A 20116-nucleotide genomic window follows, 5' to 3' on the forward strand; every position below is an offset into this window, starting at 1 on the left:
CAGTATTTTCCTTTGGGGTATAAAATATTGTACACGATACAATTAATCGGCTGATCTCATCGTTTGATAAAATTTATTTTTATTTATTTACTTATTTTGAAGCTCATATACAGTACATGCGCGATAAATAGTTTCTGTATCAACCTACCTTATTTCTACGATATTTTTAGAAAAATAATATCCAAGTAATTTTCGCAGGCAAAATATTCAAAAAACAATAAACGCATTAATGCAAAAATCAGTTTTACAGGCAACCTCCCTTTTTCGATTCCGCAATGACAATCGTATAATGAGAAGAAATAATAAAATCGTTTTATTATTAATCAGTAATTTTTCTTATTGTACTTAAGAAAATATTTTAAAAAATACAGTGGTACCTCGGTATACGTCTGCTTTAGAATACGTCCAATTCGGAATACGTCCTGTTTGGACGAAACAAATTTTGCTCGGTATACGACTTTTGTTCGGTATACGACATAATTCAATTATACGCGCCATCAATGAACAAGTAGCACTATCGGTGTACTAGACCAGACTAGACGTTCGCGGTGCAACGGTTTATAACTTTGTTAAATTTCTTCTGATTTTAATTCGTAAGTAAAATTTTATTATTTTTATTAATCACGAATCCCAAAAAGGCAAATGAAAAGCGACAGAAAACTAAAAAAATGACTAGAATTACAATGGAACTGATGAAAGAGATTGTTGAGAAATACGAAGGTGGCACGCGTGTTCGAGATTTTAACTGTTGTTTACCGTATTCCGAGAACGACGATATGGACAATCGCGAAAAATAAAGACATTATTAAATCTGCTAACGTTGCGAAAGGGGTTAAATCAATTTCTAAACAGAGATCGAAGACATTAGATCATGTCGAGAAATTGCTTTTGCTTTGGATAACTGAAAAACAGTGCTGGAGACAGCGTATCGGAAGCAATTATTTGCGAGAAAGCTAAAAAGATACACGCTGATCTCATGAAAAATGAAACAGGAACTAGCCAGGAAAGCGGTGTTTAAAGCCAGCCATTTTTTTTACACGAGAACGGATTAATCATTTTTACATTACTTCTTATGGGAAAGGTTGGTTTGGTATACGTCCAATTCGGTATAAGTCCAAACATCGGGAACGGATTAAGGTCGTATACCGAGGTTCCACTGTACAGTATTTTTAAAGTTAAAATAAGATTAAACTAACGAATACCAAAACCAAAGTGATGTGGAGATACGACGCGCTTGTATATCGATGACGTAATACACGTAACTGAGCGAACGAAAAGAACCAAGTTGAATTAAATCGGAAAAAAGAAAGTGTGCATTATAATAGAGAAAATGCGACTATTGTATTAATCTTTAAAATATTGGTATTAAATCTGTCTTATAAAATCACGACGACTCCTCGAGTTATCCGATAAGAATAAAATACAATACCAATATAGTCCTATCGTTGAGAAAATTCGCTTATTTTTGCACACCGCGAGTTTTGCTTAGTAGAAATGGTTAAAAGTGCGCAAAATACGTACGGAAATTGGACGTATAACGTCCAATACAGCACCACCTGTATTGGAAGACCACCTGTCTAAAAGACCACTTTTTGAAGGAACCGTGGGTGGTCGCCATAGACAGGTTTTACTGTATATATAATTTTAAATTTTCAACTTTAAAATTTTATATTTTTACTTTTTTTTTTCTTTCATCAAAATGCTTTTTATTATATTAATATAATAAAGTAATTTTGGCGGTAATAAGTAAATAATTTGCTAGATTTAGAGCGTAATCTGGCAGCAAGACGTTTCGGCCATTTTGTCTCGTGGCGTTAGTTGGTCGTTTCAGAGCTTTTGATTTTGCTGAAAAATGCCACCTAAAACAACTAAGAAATCATCCGGTATGGTATAATTTGTATAAAATTATAATTTATTCAATTTATTTTCGTATGTAATTGATACTACACTCGAATTCAAGATATATTCGGATATTTCTGTTTGACCCACGTGTTAGGTTTAGGATATCATCTGTATCGTTGTCCATTCTTTTCATTTTTAAATTAACGAATAAAATTTACGTTGAAATTATTTAAATTTTTTAATTTAGAATATTTAGCATTTTAATTCATTCTTTTATTTAGATTTATATAAAATTCTAACACTTCTACAGTAATTTTGTTACAATTAATTAAAAACTGATAATTTTCTGCTCACATTTTTTATATTTAAATTTGAATTCTAAGCCAATAATTTTGTATTTATATGGTAATATTTTCAAAAATTATACAAGTCTATTATTAACAAGACTGTCTTGTTTATAAAATTGTACTGCCTGCTGTGTTACCAGCTTTGAGGTATGAAGGAGTACATGTTAGGAGTTGCAATTTGGCACAGAGTATTAGGTGCCCAAATCATGTGCACATAAAAAAATAACCAGACTTGTAGGTAGTAGTTGGGACTGAGAACCAAGTCAAAATAAAATACAAAATGGTGACTCTCTAGAAACAGGCAAACTACAGTGGCTAGAAAATATAGTGTGAAAAGCTCTTATATTCCTCCATTATAACAGTTGGGTTCATACATTCTTAGTGACATCACAGAAAAGGTGGAGCTGATGTCAATCATAGTGCGACTTTTGCTATGGCTACATAATATCCTTTCATACAACAATATTGAAAGTGGTTAAATTTGTGTTTGTAAAGTAAATAAATCCATAGGAAATGTTAATCAAATAATGGCTGAACAAGAACCAAACACCCAAAAATCAAAATCAGGTACGTGTTTTGTTCCTTTGTGTAAAACGGTATCGACCCTGCACAGAAAAAAGTTTCTCTTCTTGGCGCCAAAAGATGACAATCGTCTAAAAGAAACAATGACTTTGGAGCCCAGACATAGGCAGGATTGTGCGGTAGATTTTTCTCAGTATGATGCAAGTCTTTGAAATTCTGCCCCTTAAATGTTTTTTATGCCACCCCCTTACGGTGCTATCTGATGTGGCCACCTCTCTGCATCATTGCATGACATTGTCCTTGGCATAGGGTTTGTGAATTACACTTTGAAGAACATTTTGTAATCAGAAATTGGAAACAAGTGAATGGTGAAGTTATCTCCCGTGATGTTCCAATACTGTCTGTAGATGCAGTTCTTAAAAGTTTGAAGGTTACCCAAAGCATTATAGTAATGTTGCACTGCCAAGGAAAAGATCAAACAGAAATTTAATTAATAGCACAAACAAGAAGAATGCGGTCAACCCTCCTCTTCTCTCTTCAGAGGAATTAGATATTGAGCCAGAATTGTCCTCATCTTCATCCCTTCAGCTTAAAGATTTTGAAAAGCTAAAAGTGCCAGATTTCTGGATAAGGTGCCCTTTAAAAAATGAATCTTATTTAATTGTATATGCAGAAAATGAGCTAAAGTTTGAAGACAATGGTGCTAGTGTAAATGCACTAAAGTTAGTGACTTGCCCAGTATGAAGATGTATTTTCATGTAAAGTATATATCAAGGGTGTTCAATTTGAAAATATTTCACCAATTTCTTTGCAGCAAGCTGAGGATATTATTGAAAATACAGATAAGTCGAAAATATGCAATGGTGCTGCAACAGAGACAGAACTAGAATCAAACATTTTTTTTTTTTTTTTGGGCTTTAAAAATATGAAAAATTTTGTAGTTTTTAGTAAATATGAATAAACATTATTAATAATAACAAGAGTAGATTACTCTTGTACTCTAAATAATACTTGTACAGTACTCAACAGTTGTAATGTAAAAATAGACAATACTTTTTAGGCTATTTGTTTTAAAAAGAATCTTAATTAGCATTAATTAATCGAATTCCTTCATGTATAAATGTTAATAAAATAATACTACATAATAATTGATTGCTTGTGATATGATTTATTATTGATCTAAATTCTTTTACTTAGCTACAGCACATTACTCTGCTTAAAAATACCACTTAAAACCAATATAAACATAGGATGATATAGCCAGTGTAGCACAATGATTGACAGGAGTGCCTCTTGCAGTAACCTCCAATAAGAAAATAAGCTTGATTCCAACACTATATTTTCTAGCTACTGAAGTCGTTCTAGAAAGTGGACTCTGACCCTAGGACTGAACTTGTAGTATTTTCTTTGTTAAATAAAATTTGTAATCTAATTTTGTAAATTTGGAAGTGCTACAAATATGACATTAAAACAGGGTTTTATGTTGTTACAAGTAGGTTTTTTAACATTATCTAGTATAGTAAAATCGTGAAACCGATAAAAATTTGACGTTATTGGATCTAACGACAACCCTAATATAACATTATGATTGGGTTAAACTGTATATTGTTTGTGCAAAATAAAAAAATTTCGGATGATATAATAAGCACAATTATTTTTTCAAAAACGGGAAATTTTCATTATGCATCAACAAAAATTCAACCTGGGCCGACATGCAACGGAGAGAAATTTTGAAATTGGATGGGTTAATTTCATTGAAAATGCATCGTGGACGACCTCGTGGTTGTGGCCAGCAAAGTTTGAATGATCGTGCCCAAAAGCAACAATACCGAAGAAGATTGGAGAATGAGAACATGAGTGCGTTCTTTTATTCCTCCGCGTAACTCCATGCGAACGACATCCATTTAAAAGTTCCTGCGGAACGCGTTCCTAAATTCCGGTCGGAGTGCGCGCCGTCGAATGGCAAAAACGGCCACTTGTAGCAGTAGTTTGCAGTGGAAAGCAACATGGCATCCTCTATGGCTCAGATAGTTTCGTTTCGGGGCCCATTACATGGTTTTAGGAATGAAAATTTAGAAGTTGTGAAAGCGCAAGTTAGTGCACACGGTGATGTAAGTGTCTTTTCAAATTTTTTCCGTAGCTATTTTGAATGCTCTTAACAAATAATCCATTTTATGGTTAAATTTTACAATTGGGACTCTTCTTTTGTCTTTAAAAGCTCATATATTAGAATTATAGATTCTTCCATCATGATACTATCGATAGTGCGGGCGCCGCCATCTTTCTTTCTTTCACCGTCGTTCCTAAATGCCTACAAACAGCAACGCACTCCCGTAGTAGCGGAGACGCAGAGTGACTGCTATTAACGAACGCGCCCCAAGATCCACCTTGAGCGTCAAAGTGACTCTGCTTAGTAGTGAGTCTCCAAGACATAGTCTTGTCCCAAATATGGTTTTGCTGTTTTACTTGTTTATTCATCACTAAGTTAAACTAATATTTTGTCTTATTTTGTAAATTCACCATGTACTAGCAGGAACTCGTCAAAATCAACGATTTTATTCAATTAAAATNTAAGCCAATAATTTTGTATTTATATGGTAATATTTTCAAAAATTATACAAGTCTATTATTAACAAGACTGTCTTGTTTATAAAATTGTACTGCCTGCTGTGTTACCAGCTTTGAGGTATGAAGGAGTACATGTTAGGAGTTGCAATTTGGCACAGAGTATTAGGTGCCCAAATCATGTGCACATAAAAAAATAACCAGACTTGTAGGTAGTAGTTGGGACTGAGAACCAAGTCAAAATAAAATACAAAATGGTGACTCTCTAGAAACAGGCAAACTACAGTGGCTAGAAAATATAGTGTGAAAAGCTCTTATATTCCTCCATTATAACAGTTGGGTTCATACATTCTTAGTGACATCACAGAAAAGGTGGAGCTGATGTCAATCATAGTGCGACTTTTGCTATGGCTACATAATATCCTTTCATACAACAATATTGAAAGTGGTTAAATTTGTGTTTGTAAAGTAAATAAATCCATAGGAAATGTTAATCAAATAATGGCTGAACAAGAACCAAAAACCCAAAAATCAAAATCAGGTACGTGTTTTGTTCCTTTGTGTAAAACGGTATCGACCCTGCACAGAAAAAAGTTTCTCTTCTTGGCGCCAAAAGATGACAATCGTCTAAAAGAAACAATGACTTTGGAGCCCAGACATAGGCAGGATTGTGCGGTAGATTTTTCTCAGTATGATGCAAGTCTTTGAAATTCTGCCCCTTAAATGTTTTTTATGCCACCCCCTTACGGTGCTATCTGATGCGGCCACCTCTCTGCATCATTGCATGACATTGTCCTTGGCATAGGGTTTGTGAATTACACTTTGAAGAGCATTTTGTAATCAGAAATTGGAAACAAGTGAATGGTGAAGTTATCTCCCGTGATGTTCCAATACTGTCTGTAGATGCAGTTCTTAAAAGTTTGAAGGTTACCCAAAGCATTATAGTAATGTTGCACTGCCAAGGAAAAGATCAAACAGAAATTTAATTAATAGCACAAACAAGAAGAATGCGGTCAACCCTCCTCTTCTCTCTTCAGAGGAATTAGATATTGAGCCAGAATTGTCCTCATCTTCATCCCTTCAGCTTAAAGATTTTGAAAAGCTAAAAGTGCCAGATTTCTGGATAAGGTGCCCTTTAAAAAATGAATCTTATTTAATTGTATATGCAGAAAATGAGCTAAAGTTTGAAGACAATGGTGCTAGTGTAAATGCACTAAAGTTAGTGACTTGCCCAGTATGAAGATGTATTTTCATGTAAAGTATATATCAAGGGTGTTCAATTTGAAAATATTTCACCAATTTCTTTGCAGCAAGCTGAGGATATTATTGAAAATACAGATAAGTCGAAAATATGCAATGGTGCTGCAACAGAGACAGAACTAGAATCAAACATTTTTTTTTTTTTTTTGGGCTTTAAAAATATGAAAAATTTTGTAGTTTTTAGTAAATATGAATAAACATTATTAATAATAACAAGAGTAGATTACTCTTGTACTCTAAATAATACTTGTACAGTACTCAACAGTTGTAATGTAAAAATAGACAATACTTTTTAGGCTATTTGTTTTAAAAAGAATCTTAATTAGCATTAATTAATCGAATTCCTTCATGTATAAATGTTAATAAAATAATACTACATAATAATTGATTGCTTGTGATATGATTTATTATTGATCTAAATTCTTTTACTTAGCTACAGCACATTACTCTGCTTAAAAATACCACTTAAAACCAATATAAACATAGGATGATATAGCCAGTGTAGCACAATGATTGACAGGAGTGCCTCTTGCAGTAACCTCCAATAAGAAAATAAGCTTGATTCCAACACTATATTTTCTAGCTACTGAAGTCGTTCTAGAAAGTGGACTCTGACCCTAGGACTGAACTTGTAGTATTTTCTTTGTTAAATAAAATTTGTAATCTAATTTTGTAAATTTGGAAGTGCTACAAATATGACATTAAAACAGGGTTTTATGTTGTTACAAGTAGGTTTTTTAACATTATCTAGTATAGTAAAATCGTGAAACCGATAAAAATTTGACGTTATTGGATCTAACGACAACCCTAATATAACATTATGATTGGGTTAAACTGTATATTGTTTGTGCAAAATAAAAAAATTTCGGATGATATAATAAGCACAATTATTTTTTCAAAAACGGGAAATTTTCATTATGCATCAACAAAAATTCAACCTGGGCCGACATGCAACGGAGAGAAATTTTGAAATTGGATGGGTTAATTTCATTGAAAATGCATCGTGGACGACCTCGTGGTTGTGGCCAGCAAAGTTTGAATGATCGTGCCCAAAAGCAACAATACCGAAGAAGATTGGAGAATGAGAACATGAGTGCGTTCTTTTATTCCTCCGCGTAACTCCATGCGAACGACATCCATTTAAAAGTTCCTGCGGAACGCGTTCCTAAATTCCGGTCGGAGTGCGCGCCGTCGAATGGCAAAAACGGCCACTTGTAGCAGTAGTTTGCAGTGGAAAGCAACATGGCATCCTCTATGGCTCAGATAGTTTCGTTTCGGGGCCCATTACATGGTTTTAGGAATGAAAATTTAGAAGTTGTGAAAGCGCAAGTTAGTGCACACGGTGATGTAAGTGTCTTTTCAAATTTTTTCCGTAGCTATTTTGAATGCTCTTAACAAATAATCCATTTTATGGTTAAATTTTACAATTGGGACTCTTCTTTTGTCTTTAAAAGCTCATATATTAGAATTATAGATTCTTCCATCATGATACTATCGATAGTGCGGGCGCCGCCATCTTTCTTTCTTTCACCGTCGTTCCTAAATGCCTACAAACAGCAACGCACTCCCGTAGTAGCGGAGACGCAGAGTGACTGCTATTAACGAACGCGCCCCAAGATCCACCTTGAGCGTCAAAGTGACTCTGCTTAGTAGTGAGTCTCCAAGACATAGTCTTGTCCCAAATATGGTTTTGCTGTTTTACTTGTTTATTCATCACTAAGTTAAACTAATATTTTGTCTTATTTTGTAAATTCACCATGTACTAGCAGGAACTCGTCAAAATCAACGATTTTATTCAATTAAAATACAATCAATGAGTTCATTCAAAATTTGTCATTTTATGCAAAAATCATCAATATAGCAAATATTTTCCAGCTCCATGTATTTGATTTGCATCTGCTTGTTTCTGGTACCATGAGACAATTCTTTTCTTTTACAAATTTGCATCCAGGTCCTAGGATGGCAATTCAAGATGTGGATGTTTATTTCATTAAATTTTATACAGTTTATGCATTTATTTCAGAATGTTTCTTGTGTGACTTATTTCTGCTTATTGTATAAAGTGATACAGGTTTAAGGTGGAATTGACTTTTCTTTGGATGTCTGAAGAGGGAAGGGTGTTACAAAAACTAGGACAAGATGGGGAGAGAGAGTAAAAATTTCAAGGAAAATGCAGATGTAATTTATGGACAGTCCATAATAGTGAGTTTGATGTCATGTGAGTACTTTTCAGTTGGCTCACACGAGAAATAGTAAGCGACTGCATACATAAGGACAAAGAAAGAACACCAATTTTCAAAGATAGTATCATTCAAAAAATATACAGACTAGTAAATTAGAAAGGAAAGTGACAATTTTAAAAGGACCCAATAATTGATAAACCACCTAAATATTACTAAAAATACCTTTTTAGTACTTTTTCTATTAAAAATACTTTTTTTTTTTTTTTCACAAACATAAACTACAACATTAACAGGAGGAATATAATATCCTCCTCCCCTTTTTTTTTAATGTAACATTGAATCATAATGAATGAGAATTTTTCATACATCATTACTTAAAGACAGTTCTAATTTCACTGTGTGGAATTCTATTCATTTTTTCAGCGTTGCCTAACAACTTAAAAGTTTTAATTGAGAAATACATAAGAATATTAGGAAAAATGATCAACTCAATTATCTATCAATAAAGCCAAATACTCAGACATCACCTTTCCCAGTACATTGCTTATGACTGATATTAAATATTGTAATATTTGTGAAACTTTTTACTATATTATAATGTAAATGCACATAGTAAATACAAGACTCATCTGCAACTTAGGAGGAATTTTGTTGTAATTTACAATACAAGATGTTTGTGAATTTTTCTACTGGCCATTGACTCCACATAATTCACACTGGGGATACTGTTTATTCATAAAGCTCTTCCCTGTGATCTAAAACATGTGCAAAGCAAATTTAACAAAGTTCTGTCCATTGGTTCCCTCTGCAGAAGGCATTGTTTCTCAATCTGTGTTCTGCAAGCAGACTTAAATTAATAAAGATTAAAACTTTGTTTAATGATGATGTACTTTTAATAGTTTACTTCCAATTTAATTCATTATGTTATAAATGGCACAGCTGTGTCCCAAATATTGATATTTGCATAGGTTTAAAAAAATGAGACCTGCATAATTTAGTGGTCAGCAAAAATTTTTCAAACATTTACTGATCCTTCGGGTTTAAAAAGGTTGAGAAATGCTGGAATAAGGTAACTTTAATTTGAATCACCCTCTATTTGTCTTTAGTAAGTTAGTTTCCTGAAAAATCACAATGGTTAGGTGAATGTGTGTAGCAAACAGAAGGATTTTTCAGGGCTGTGGAGTCGCGTAAAAATCTACCGACTTCGACTCCGACTTTTCCTTACCGTCCGACTCTGACTAGGGGTGGACTTGTTACCGAAAGNTAGTAAGTTAGTTTCCTGAAAAATCACAATGGTTAGGTGAATGTGTGTAGCAAACAGAAGGATTTTTCAGGGCTGTGGAGTCGCGTAAAAATCTACCAACTCTGACTAGGGGTGGACTTGTTACCGAAAGAGACCCGAAAATTCTGATGTCATTACATGACCTCAGAATAAAAGATTCAATAAATAGAGTTTTAATAAAGATAGAATGTAGAAACTTTTTATTCGAAAGCTAAAAGACTCCTCTAAGTAATGACACAGTCAATATATAAATATGTATTCGATAATTTTTACTTTTCTGGCTGTTATATATAACAGAGGAAAAGTGTAACACTCGGTCAAAAAATGACCCCTCCCAAATTTTTACATTTTTGGACTCATATCANTTAGTAAGTTAGTTTCCTGAAAAATCACAATGGTTAGGTGAATGTGTGTAGCAAACAGAAGGATTTTTCAGGGCTGTGGAGTCGCGTAAAAATCTACCGACTTCGACTCCGACTTTTCCTTACCGTCCGACTCTGACTAGGGGTGGACTTGTTACCGAAAGAGACCCGAAAATTCTGATGTCATTACATGACCTCAGAATAAAAGATTCAATAAATAGAGTTCTAATAAAGATAGAATGTAGAAACTTTTTATTCGAAAGCTAAAAGACTTCTCTAAGTAATGACACAGTCAATATATAAATATGTATTCGATAATTTTTACTTTTCCGGCTGTTATATATAACAGAGGAAAAGTGTAACACTCGGTCAAAAAATGACCCCTCCCAAATTTTTACATTTTTGGACTCAGAACACCTTGAAATTTCAAGTTAATTAAGCAAAAGATTCAAGGTTTTTTTCTATATGTGTGGATGTTAGNTTTTTACTTTTCTGGCTGTTATATATAACAGAGGAAAAGTGTAACACTCGGTCAAAAAATGACCCCTCCCAAATTTTTACATTTTTGGACTCATAACACCTTGAAATTTCAAGTTAATTAAGCAAAAGATTCAAGGTTTTTTTCTATATGTGTGGATGTTAGACTGTGTGGGGGGGGCATGATTTTGTTCACCCTGTTTGAAGCCTAATAATTTCTGTGGTCAGAATCGGAATCAGATGGTTTAACATAGAAGTTAGTTATTAAGCGTCAAAGTAGTTGAATTAAATCATGTCCCCATACACATTCTAACATCTTAGGCGAGAACATCTTAATAGTTTTACTGTACTATTATAAAATGACAAAAAAGTTTACTTTAAGGGTAGAGACGAGTTTTACTTTTTATTTTTTAAATTTTGAACACTAATAATGAGTAAAATATTCATTAAGAGATATGACACATGACCACTTTTATGTCTTCACCCTGTCGACTTTTAATTAAGAACCAAAATTTAATAGTATTAATGCCCCTTTATACGCAAGCTACAGTGCCACATTTTGTTTCTTAAACTTTACCTATTTTGAGATATTGTTTAATATCTCAGAAAAGAAAATAAAGAAATTAAACAAATTAGATGCCAACACACACACAATTTTTCCTTTTATTGACTATTTTGAGGGGTTCGGGAGGTCTCCAAACATATAGCTTTGTAAAAAAAAAAAAAACTTTGAGGGTCAAATTTGGCACAATTCCAATACTTTTTCGTTTTATATACATAACAAGTTGGTAAGTAAAAAGGAGTCGAGTCAGCGGATTTTTTTATGACTCCGACTCCTGCTAAAACACCAAAACTCTCCGACTCCCACTCCACGGCCCTGGGATTTTTCACGTTTTCTAAAGACACTTGGTGACTTGTTTGTAATTGTGTAGATATGATGAGTTTAATAACTGCAAGTTTAAATTGTCAGATAGTGTTTAAAAGCAAGCTTGGCTTTTAAATGTGATAATCCTTGGATTAGCCACATGAAATTATAATACATATCTTTCATTAACCATTCAGCAGTGAAGGATGGATATATATGTCTAGGGCAGGGGTCGGTAACCTTTTGAGTCGGAAGAGCCAAAATTACAATTTACAAAATTTCAAAGTTTTTAAAGAGCCACAAAATTTTTTCTTGCCAGCAATAAATAGTACTCGCATAAATAAAGTCTTTTGATAAAAAAAACTAATCTGTTTATTCATAAGAAAAAATATCTATTCATATATAAGTAGTGTTTTTCACAACAAATTAGATAATAGAAACATCCGACGACGGCGTCATTCGAGAGCTTCCAACGGACTGACGACAATGACGCCGCATGTCACGAGGGAGGGGTGCGGTGAAAAGCGAGTACAAGTGGCTGAGATAGAATCGGTGCCGAATCCTCGTTAATCGATTCAGAACGATTTTTAAATGTTTTTTTTTTTTTTTGATAAAATAAATAATATTTGCATATGGAACTAAAGAGCCACAGCTTCACATCCAAAGAGCCGCATGTGGCTTGCAAGCCGCAGGTTGCCGACCCCTGGTCTAGGGTGATCATGTGGCAGTGGTGAAGGATGGATATATCCATTAAATTCTTTTGGGGTATCACCAAAAACTACAGCGAAAAAAAATTCACATAAAAAATGAATTATGTAAAAACAAAAAAAGACTATTCTTTACTAGACATAACTGTTTACAAAATCTTTTTCCGAAATGGTAATGAGAAAAAACACGTGAAAAAATACTGTAAAAATTTCCCACGTTTATTCTCCACTACTTTGGGATAGCACCATACCTGACTATTCCACTGTTGAAAGATCAAAGCATATTTTCTGGGAAGAGATTATTTTTTTAAATGACAGAATGAACAATTTCAAGAAAGGTTACTTTTTAGTATTTATTATTATTAGTAAGCATTATATAACTTAAATACAATTATAATAGTAAAGTAGTTATTTAACAAGGTTTCTTTTTATAGCTAAAACACCTGCGAAGTCAGCAGAGGTAAAGCAACCAGAGAAGAAGGTTGCTCCAAAGTCACCTTCAAAGGAAAAGACTGACAAGATAAAGCCTAAAAAGGATTCTCTACCTGTTTCAAAGGCTAAAACTAAAGCATTGTCAGCCAAAAAAAAAATAGTGAAGGGAGTACATGGAACACGCAGGAGGAAGATCAGGACTTCTGTCCGTTTTCGTCGTCCTCACACACTAAAATTGCCCAGACATCCAAAATATCCCCGAAAGAGTGTTCCTCATAGACCAAGGTTTGAATTATATATTTTTTAAAATAAATTCAAAAGCATACGAAATTACTAATAAACTGATTTCAGATTGGATCAGTACTCCATCATTAAGCATCCTTTGACTACAGAATCTGCAATGAAGAAGATTGAAGATAACAATACTTTAGTGTTTATTGTTCACTTGAAAGCAAATAAACCTCAGATTAAAACTGCTGTCAAAAAATTATATGACATTGATGTCCAGAAAGTAAATACACTTATTAGGTATGTAATCTTAATACATATGTACAAAAAATGTTTATTTTTTGATTCTTAATTATTTTTGTTTAACAATTTCCATCTTCAGACCTGATGGACAGAAGAAAGCTTATGTACGATTAGCACCAGATTATGATGCTTTAGATGTTGCAAACAAGGTTAGAAATGCTTAAAAATTTTAATATTAATCAAAATCATTCTAGAATGTAGTTAATGTTTGTATTTCCATTTTTTATGGTAACTGAAGGATTTTAAATTCCACTTGAAATTGTTTACCTACAAATTGAGAATCTAATTAGATTGATTTATAATATACGTTCTTGATTTGCAGTGAAATAATGTTTAATAAAATGACTGTTTGAATTTATTTATTGATTAGGTCAGTTTTTGAAGTTGAGTTAGCCACTTAATGAAGTAGCTAATAGGAATAAGTGTTCAGGGAAATATGTATTTTTAACTTAAGATTGCCATAATTACAAACAACACAGGAAAATTATGAATGTATATTATATTGTTTTGGAATTATATCTGATAGTTATCATAGTTTGAAAGAAAGTTGAGATTAATTATACTAATTCATAAAGTACAGGTTTAAAATGAGTTTATGAAGAGAAACCATAATAAATTTCAAAAAGTTTTTATTTTGTTGTTTCATTAGTGAATCTTCATTTTTATTTTACATTGGATACATAAATTCTAATGAACTGTGCATTACAATTATCAAGAATTTTTTAAATAAGTAATACAATTTTCTAGTTTTGGATGGAAAATTGTCTTGTAAATATTTTTGAGAAAATGAAATAATTTCTGCTAGTTGCATTTTGATTTACTTCTAGTTTACAAGGTAGCAGAACAAATTCAAATAGTATTATATTGAATAATACTATTTGAAATATTTTATAATAATTACAATAATTAGCTATAATACTGTTATTAATATAAGTTTCAGTTTTATCTGGCAAAATTGTAATTTTTTTTATATTTATAAATGCTTGTATAGTTATGAAGGCTTGAGTTTGTTGTTCTTTGCACATCTAATTTAGCTTTTTATTTTTCAGATTGGTATCATCTAAATGTGAAAATTGTAAGATTTGAAAAATAAAGAAATTTTGGAAGACAATCTCATTTTTATTTTAATATAAGTTCATTATCATAATCACATTTAAGTATTTGTTGAAAGATAGCTTTATTTTTTTTTTTTAGTATTTAGTCTGTTTGCCATCAATACTACTGTTCTGTTAGAAAGCACCCAAAAGCATCCATGTTTGGGTTTTATTTTCTAATACGAATTTTTAATATGATAGTAAAGTATAAAGTAAAGTAAAGCCCAACCATTTTGTAAGATTTTTAGAATTACATGAGTATCTTATGTAATTCTAAAAATCTTGTCCATATAATAAGTGAGAAAAAATCTCCAATTGGTACAATGAGTTCTTCACTTATTAAAGATGAGCGTGGTAGTCTTATCACTACCACACTCATCTTTCTCCAGTTCAGCCACCACTCAACACTCTTCACCAAATTTCTGCACTCATTCCTCCATCACTTGCTACATATGATCCAAGAGACTTAAATTTGGAAACTTATTAACTTTTTACCTTATATATAACTCATCCCTTCTACCAGATACCATATATACTGTTTTTGCTCTGCTGATCATGCTTCTTCCAACACTTTTCTCCATTCCTCCAACTTCTTCTGTACCTTATGATATTTTTCACAGCACAATGTCATTTGCTAATAGCATACTTATGGTGCCTCTTGCTTTTCACCTCTTTCAACCAATACATCCATCAACGAATTAATGGGCTGAGCCCTGTTACAGTCCAACTCTCACAGTGAATCTCTCTGTTATACCTACACTGCTTTACTTGAGTCGTTACTCCTGTATACATTTCCTTTACAAGTCTTACATTATTTTCTGGTATTCCCTTTACCCTCGTACATCATATCTTCTCTCTAGCCACCCTGTTGTATGCTTTCTCCAGGTCTGTGAATACCATGTGCGGTTCTACCTGCATATATCTACCTTTTCATCAGCAGCTTTAGAGCAAAAATCTATTGTTCCTCACCTATAGCTGTCTCTTGTCTTAACCTTCCTTCCACAAATTTCTCCCTGATCTTCATTTGAGTGTGATATCAATTTAATTTTCACATTCTTGCACATCTTTTCCTTTATAAAGTGGCACCAAAATATTTTACCTCTGCCCAACCCAGTATCCTTTCTTGTTTCCGTAGCTTTTTCATAAGATCAAATATAATCAACACCTTCACCCAAATTTCTCCATGCCTCAGCTGGGATCTGATCAGCTCCTGTTGCTTTCCCTTTCATTTTTCTAAGTGCCCTTTCCACCTTGCATACACCTGTTGCTACTCCTTCATTTACTAGCTTCCTAAAATAATTCCATCTTTCCTTTATCATCTCAGTCTTGTAATACTACCATTCTCGTCTTTTATCTGTTTTATTGATGTGAAATGCTTTGATGCCTTGTCCTTTGCTTTTGCAATTCTTATCAGTTGCTTATCCCCATCCTTTCTTACCAGTTCCTCATAGGCCTTATCCACTGCCTTTGCTATTGCCACATCCATTTTGCCTTTTTGCTTGCTGTTGTATGTTTACCATCCTTGTTACCCATTAAGAGTTGGCAGCAGTGAATCCGTGAGGACATAGGTGGAGGGTAGACAGGCTCCATAAGCATCTCAGACTGCCATTCCTGGTGGTTTGTCTGAATAATAGTCTGATTATAAATAGGATGGCCTTTACACAATGCCTAAGAAGAAAGACTGTTTGGGGTAACCCCCGCACACCCTGTTTACCCGTGCTTTCCGTTTTTTATACATGTGTAAATAAAAAACGGAAAAATAAATTTGGCGATGCGTATAAGACCTTCAAGCGAGCTGAGAAAGACGCGGGCGTCGGCACTCGGTCGAAGCAACTTGCAAAGAAAACGGCTTTTCTAGGGGTCAGCAACTGTCTGCTTCCAAATTTTAACTCCAACCTCTTCTACCTCGCCAGCTGCACATGCAACTTCCGTCCAGTTAAAAGAATTCGGCCGAAGTCCGAAGATGATTGGTTAGACCTTTCATCCCTGCCATGCCCTCGTCCAATAAACATTTGTGACCATTTTAAACGCCTGTGAAATTCTTTGGTCTTTTAACGAAGAAAATGGCCTAAGTGGTGTGGGCAATTTGGAAACGTTAATCAGCTTCCACAATTCATTCGAAGTGATAACTGAACTATTTTTGTACACATTTTTCATCACACTCCAAAAAGGACAAATCGATGTCCGGCGCGAGGTGATGGAGGACAGAGTAATCAAATGCCTGACAATCCGGCGAAAAGCCGAACGTCTGGCCACCCTAATTATAAGACGAGTACGAACACCTGCAATGGCATTTCTCGCTTTCAGATGGGAGCCTCGCAACAGAACTTTCTTAACCTTAACCACTAGGCTATCCAGTCGCCAATTGACGGAATCTGCCATTTTGTCTACGTCATGCACACATTACATGGTCTTAGGGCCGGATGGTCGAGAGATATGTAAGCTACCGCTCTGGGGACCCAGAATCGAATCCGAACGGGTGAAAATCTCCAGGAATTTGTTTGGGATGTTCGATCCCTAATATGTCCTTCATTTGGATCAGCCCAATTGTGGGCTTAAGCGAACAAATAATGTGTTCGATACAAAGGTTCTTGGTTAGGGTTGCCAGATACTTTGTACAAGTGAGTAGCCTACTTCCCGAAAGTTACTGGGACGCTTTAATTCCAGTATATCAAAAGATGTGTATTTTTAATTTGCTAGTGACAGAAATACATTTTAAATGTGAAAAAAGATACTGTAGAAACAGTTTTTAGAATTAAGTTCTCCCGTCGCTAGATGACAGTCGGAAAACCGGAATATCTGGTAACCTACTCTTGTTACCCACGGAGCGGAGTTTAAAAAAAACTACTCAAGCCAATTTTTCCAGCAGGCCAATCACGACGTCATAACCACACGTTATTTTTGACCGGTTTTAGCGGGACCTTGCGACTTAGCGTGTACAGAACAATTTTCAGATAGATCCGTAGTTCGCATTCAACCATGGTTTGTGACAAAAGCTCATTTGAGATCGCAATAAAAATTTGACTAATTGACTACTTAAAAATTCCCGGTTTTATACAACTCGTTTTTTTCCAGAAAATTTATATTATTTACTAAACTATGAAAATTAAAGTTTTTGAAAAAGCATATGAACAAGTTGCGGTATCTGTTTACAAATGTAAATACAAATTATTAAAAGAGATAAGAATTTTAAAATAATCTGGGCCAATTTTGATTTAATTAGACCGGAATGAAAAGAAAGTTAAATATTCTTTACTTAGGGACAAATTTTCATTATTGAAGGTTTACAGAATTTGCCACAAAGTTTAACGCTATAGATATAAGAAGCCATTTTACTTTAAATCTTTTCATAAACTGAAATCAAAGCATAATGTGACATTTTAGTTATAGTTGCTACCTTTTTATAACATGACTATACCTTATAGCAGGCATGGCCAACATACGGGCCGGATCCGGCCCGTCTAATGAATTTATGTGGCCCGCGATCAATCTTTCAATATTAGCTACTCAAGTCCGAATAGCTCGATGAAAACTTCTGACGCCTAACAAAAAAAAAGTCAACTCGTGCGTTTAGAGTTAACCCTCCATTACAAATCTCGTAAGTACAGCGTAGAATGTTGATAAAATATGATAATGTGAAAAATGTATCTGTAATCTCTAATTTAGTCTCTACGGGGTGACACCACAGGCTAAAATTGAAAGAGGGGGGTCTTCTGGTATCACTCGTAGGTATAACCAAGAAGGTAGGAAAGAACAGAAGGTAGGAGAAGAGTTGCAAAGAGTAGGGGATGAAATTGGGGCAGGAAAAGGTGGGAGCTCATGGCGCCTGCAACGCATTTATTTAGAAATAAAATACAAAATAGATACATAAAACAGTGAGATCTCGCACCATCTCAAAATCTTCCTATTACAGCCTCTGGTTCGGCCCGTGGAAAAAGTTTTCTTTCCAATTCGGCCCGGGGGCAAAAATTGTTGGCCACCCCTGCCTTGTAGGCTACGTGTAAAATCGAAACTGTGTCAACGAATATTACAATATCAACAAAATTCCAGTCAGTAACGGCTCTAGGATTTTCATTCCGGGAAGAAAGAGTTTGGACAAAAAATTATTTTAATGGGGGTGTTATCTGCATATTTTATCATCAGACAAGCTAATTTTTAAAATTTAGCGATCGATTTTCAGTAAGACAAATAAGCGGAGAAAGTTTAGTGAGAATATGTAATCTAATCTCAAGGCGAACAATCAATTCATATTTAAAGAATCTCATAAGGTTTCTTTAAATTGAATAAATTAAGAAATTCCAAGTTGGGCAGAAGGATGGACGCAGCGGAGTAGCGTGGGTGTCAGCCACCCGGGGCGGAGTGGAGGTAAATTTCGCCATCCTGTTATTTAGGTATCTCAATTTAAAAGACTAAAATTCAGTTTCGTATCAGAACAAGTAATGAAAATTTCCTTGCCAGTGTAGCCACCTGTTTAAAATAGCTCCATTGGATATCGGAGGTATATATGAATACAAATGAATCGTACAAGCAAAAAAAAAAAAAAACATGAAAGGTCGACAGGTCGCGCAATGCATCCCCGGACGGCGAGTCAATTCCCGGATTCCGTGCTCATTTCAGTCGGTCCGAATCGTAGGTGGGACGAAAATATGGGATAAAATGGAAATGGTTCAAACTTTTACAAGATATTATTTATTGTGAAATTTTGCCGCACCCACTACGCTACGCCACTGGATGGAGGAAAAGATTTTAGGATAGGCTTGCGCCCACCTCGCCTCATCTTAACGCAGTCCATGTCCCCAGAATTTTCTCAAACAGTAGCTCAAACATTCCGTTCAACTGAGACCAATTCAATTCGATCTACTGAAATGGTGCATATGGTTGCCGCCTGTGAGACACCACTACATGAGACAACCCGTGATTAGAAATTGAATGGCAAGAACATGAACCCTGTATTTTCTGAGACTTCTATGAGAAGGATACAAGATTCCTGATACAGTTTTATTTTTCCACGAAAACATTGCTCATTATCGAAAATTTCCGTAATTTCGTCTTTATCACTTTTATCTAAATTTTGATATTTATGATTTTTTTTTTATCGCGGAGGACGGAAAACGCAAGGACGATCCCAGACAACATAAACTCTTGTTATGCCATTGCTATGATGATTGAATTTTACTTTAAACAAAAAATTAGTTTAAAAATAGCTACTAGGTTGCTGAATGGCACTTCAACACCTTAGTGAATTATTCAAAATGTCTCAAAACTTGCGGTACACACGATACACTGTGGTTGAACATGCGATTTGGTGATTTCAGCATGTTGCTGACATTTATACTAACATATAACATATTTAGAAAACTATCTACAAAACAAATATTTCGTTAATTTTTTATAGAAGTAAAAATATAATAAAATAAATAATTTTCATTGTTTAATTTTTTTAAAATAATTATACAGTAGAACCTCCATTATCCGGACCTCTATTATCCGGATTGTTCAAAATAAACAAAAATTTTACGAATTTGCTGATTTGCACTTGGCGAATTACGACACTGTTTATGTACGTGATGGAATGCATAACTTTTTTTGTTTCAACAACGTCTCACCCGGCACAGTGGTCGTAAACTCTTAAATATATTTTACGTAG

The 20116-nt window shown here is 34.1% G+C and overlaps 1 protein-coding gene across 1 annotated transcript; it reads left to right on the top strand.

Moving 5' to 3' along the window:
* The first annotated feature begins 1746 nt into the window (after window positions 1-1746).
* On the top strand, window positions 1747-14486 carry LOC111627743 (60S ribosomal protein L23a-like). Its single transcript, XM_023371371.1, has 5 exons — window positions 1747-1883; window positions 12847-13129; window positions 13196-13372; window positions 13455-13524; window positions 14425-14486. The coding sequence occupies exons 1-5, from the start codon at window positions 1853-1855 to the stop codon at window positions 14437-14439; spliced, it is 576 nt and encodes a 191-aa protein (XP_023227139.1). The 5' UTR covers window positions 1747-1852; the 3' UTR covers window positions 14440-14486.
* The last annotated feature ends 5630 nt before the right edge of the window (window positions 14487-20116 follow it).

The sequence above is a fragment of the Centruroides sculpturatus genome, unplaced genomic scaffold (assembly GCF_000671375.1).
Source record: "Centruroides sculpturatus isolate CEXI.00-Female unplaced genomic scaffold, Cexi_2.0 scaffold121, whole genome shotgun sequence".
NCBI classification, from domain to species: Eukaryota; Metazoa; Arthropoda; class Arachnida; order Scorpiones; family Buthidae; genus Centruroides; species Centruroides sculpturatus.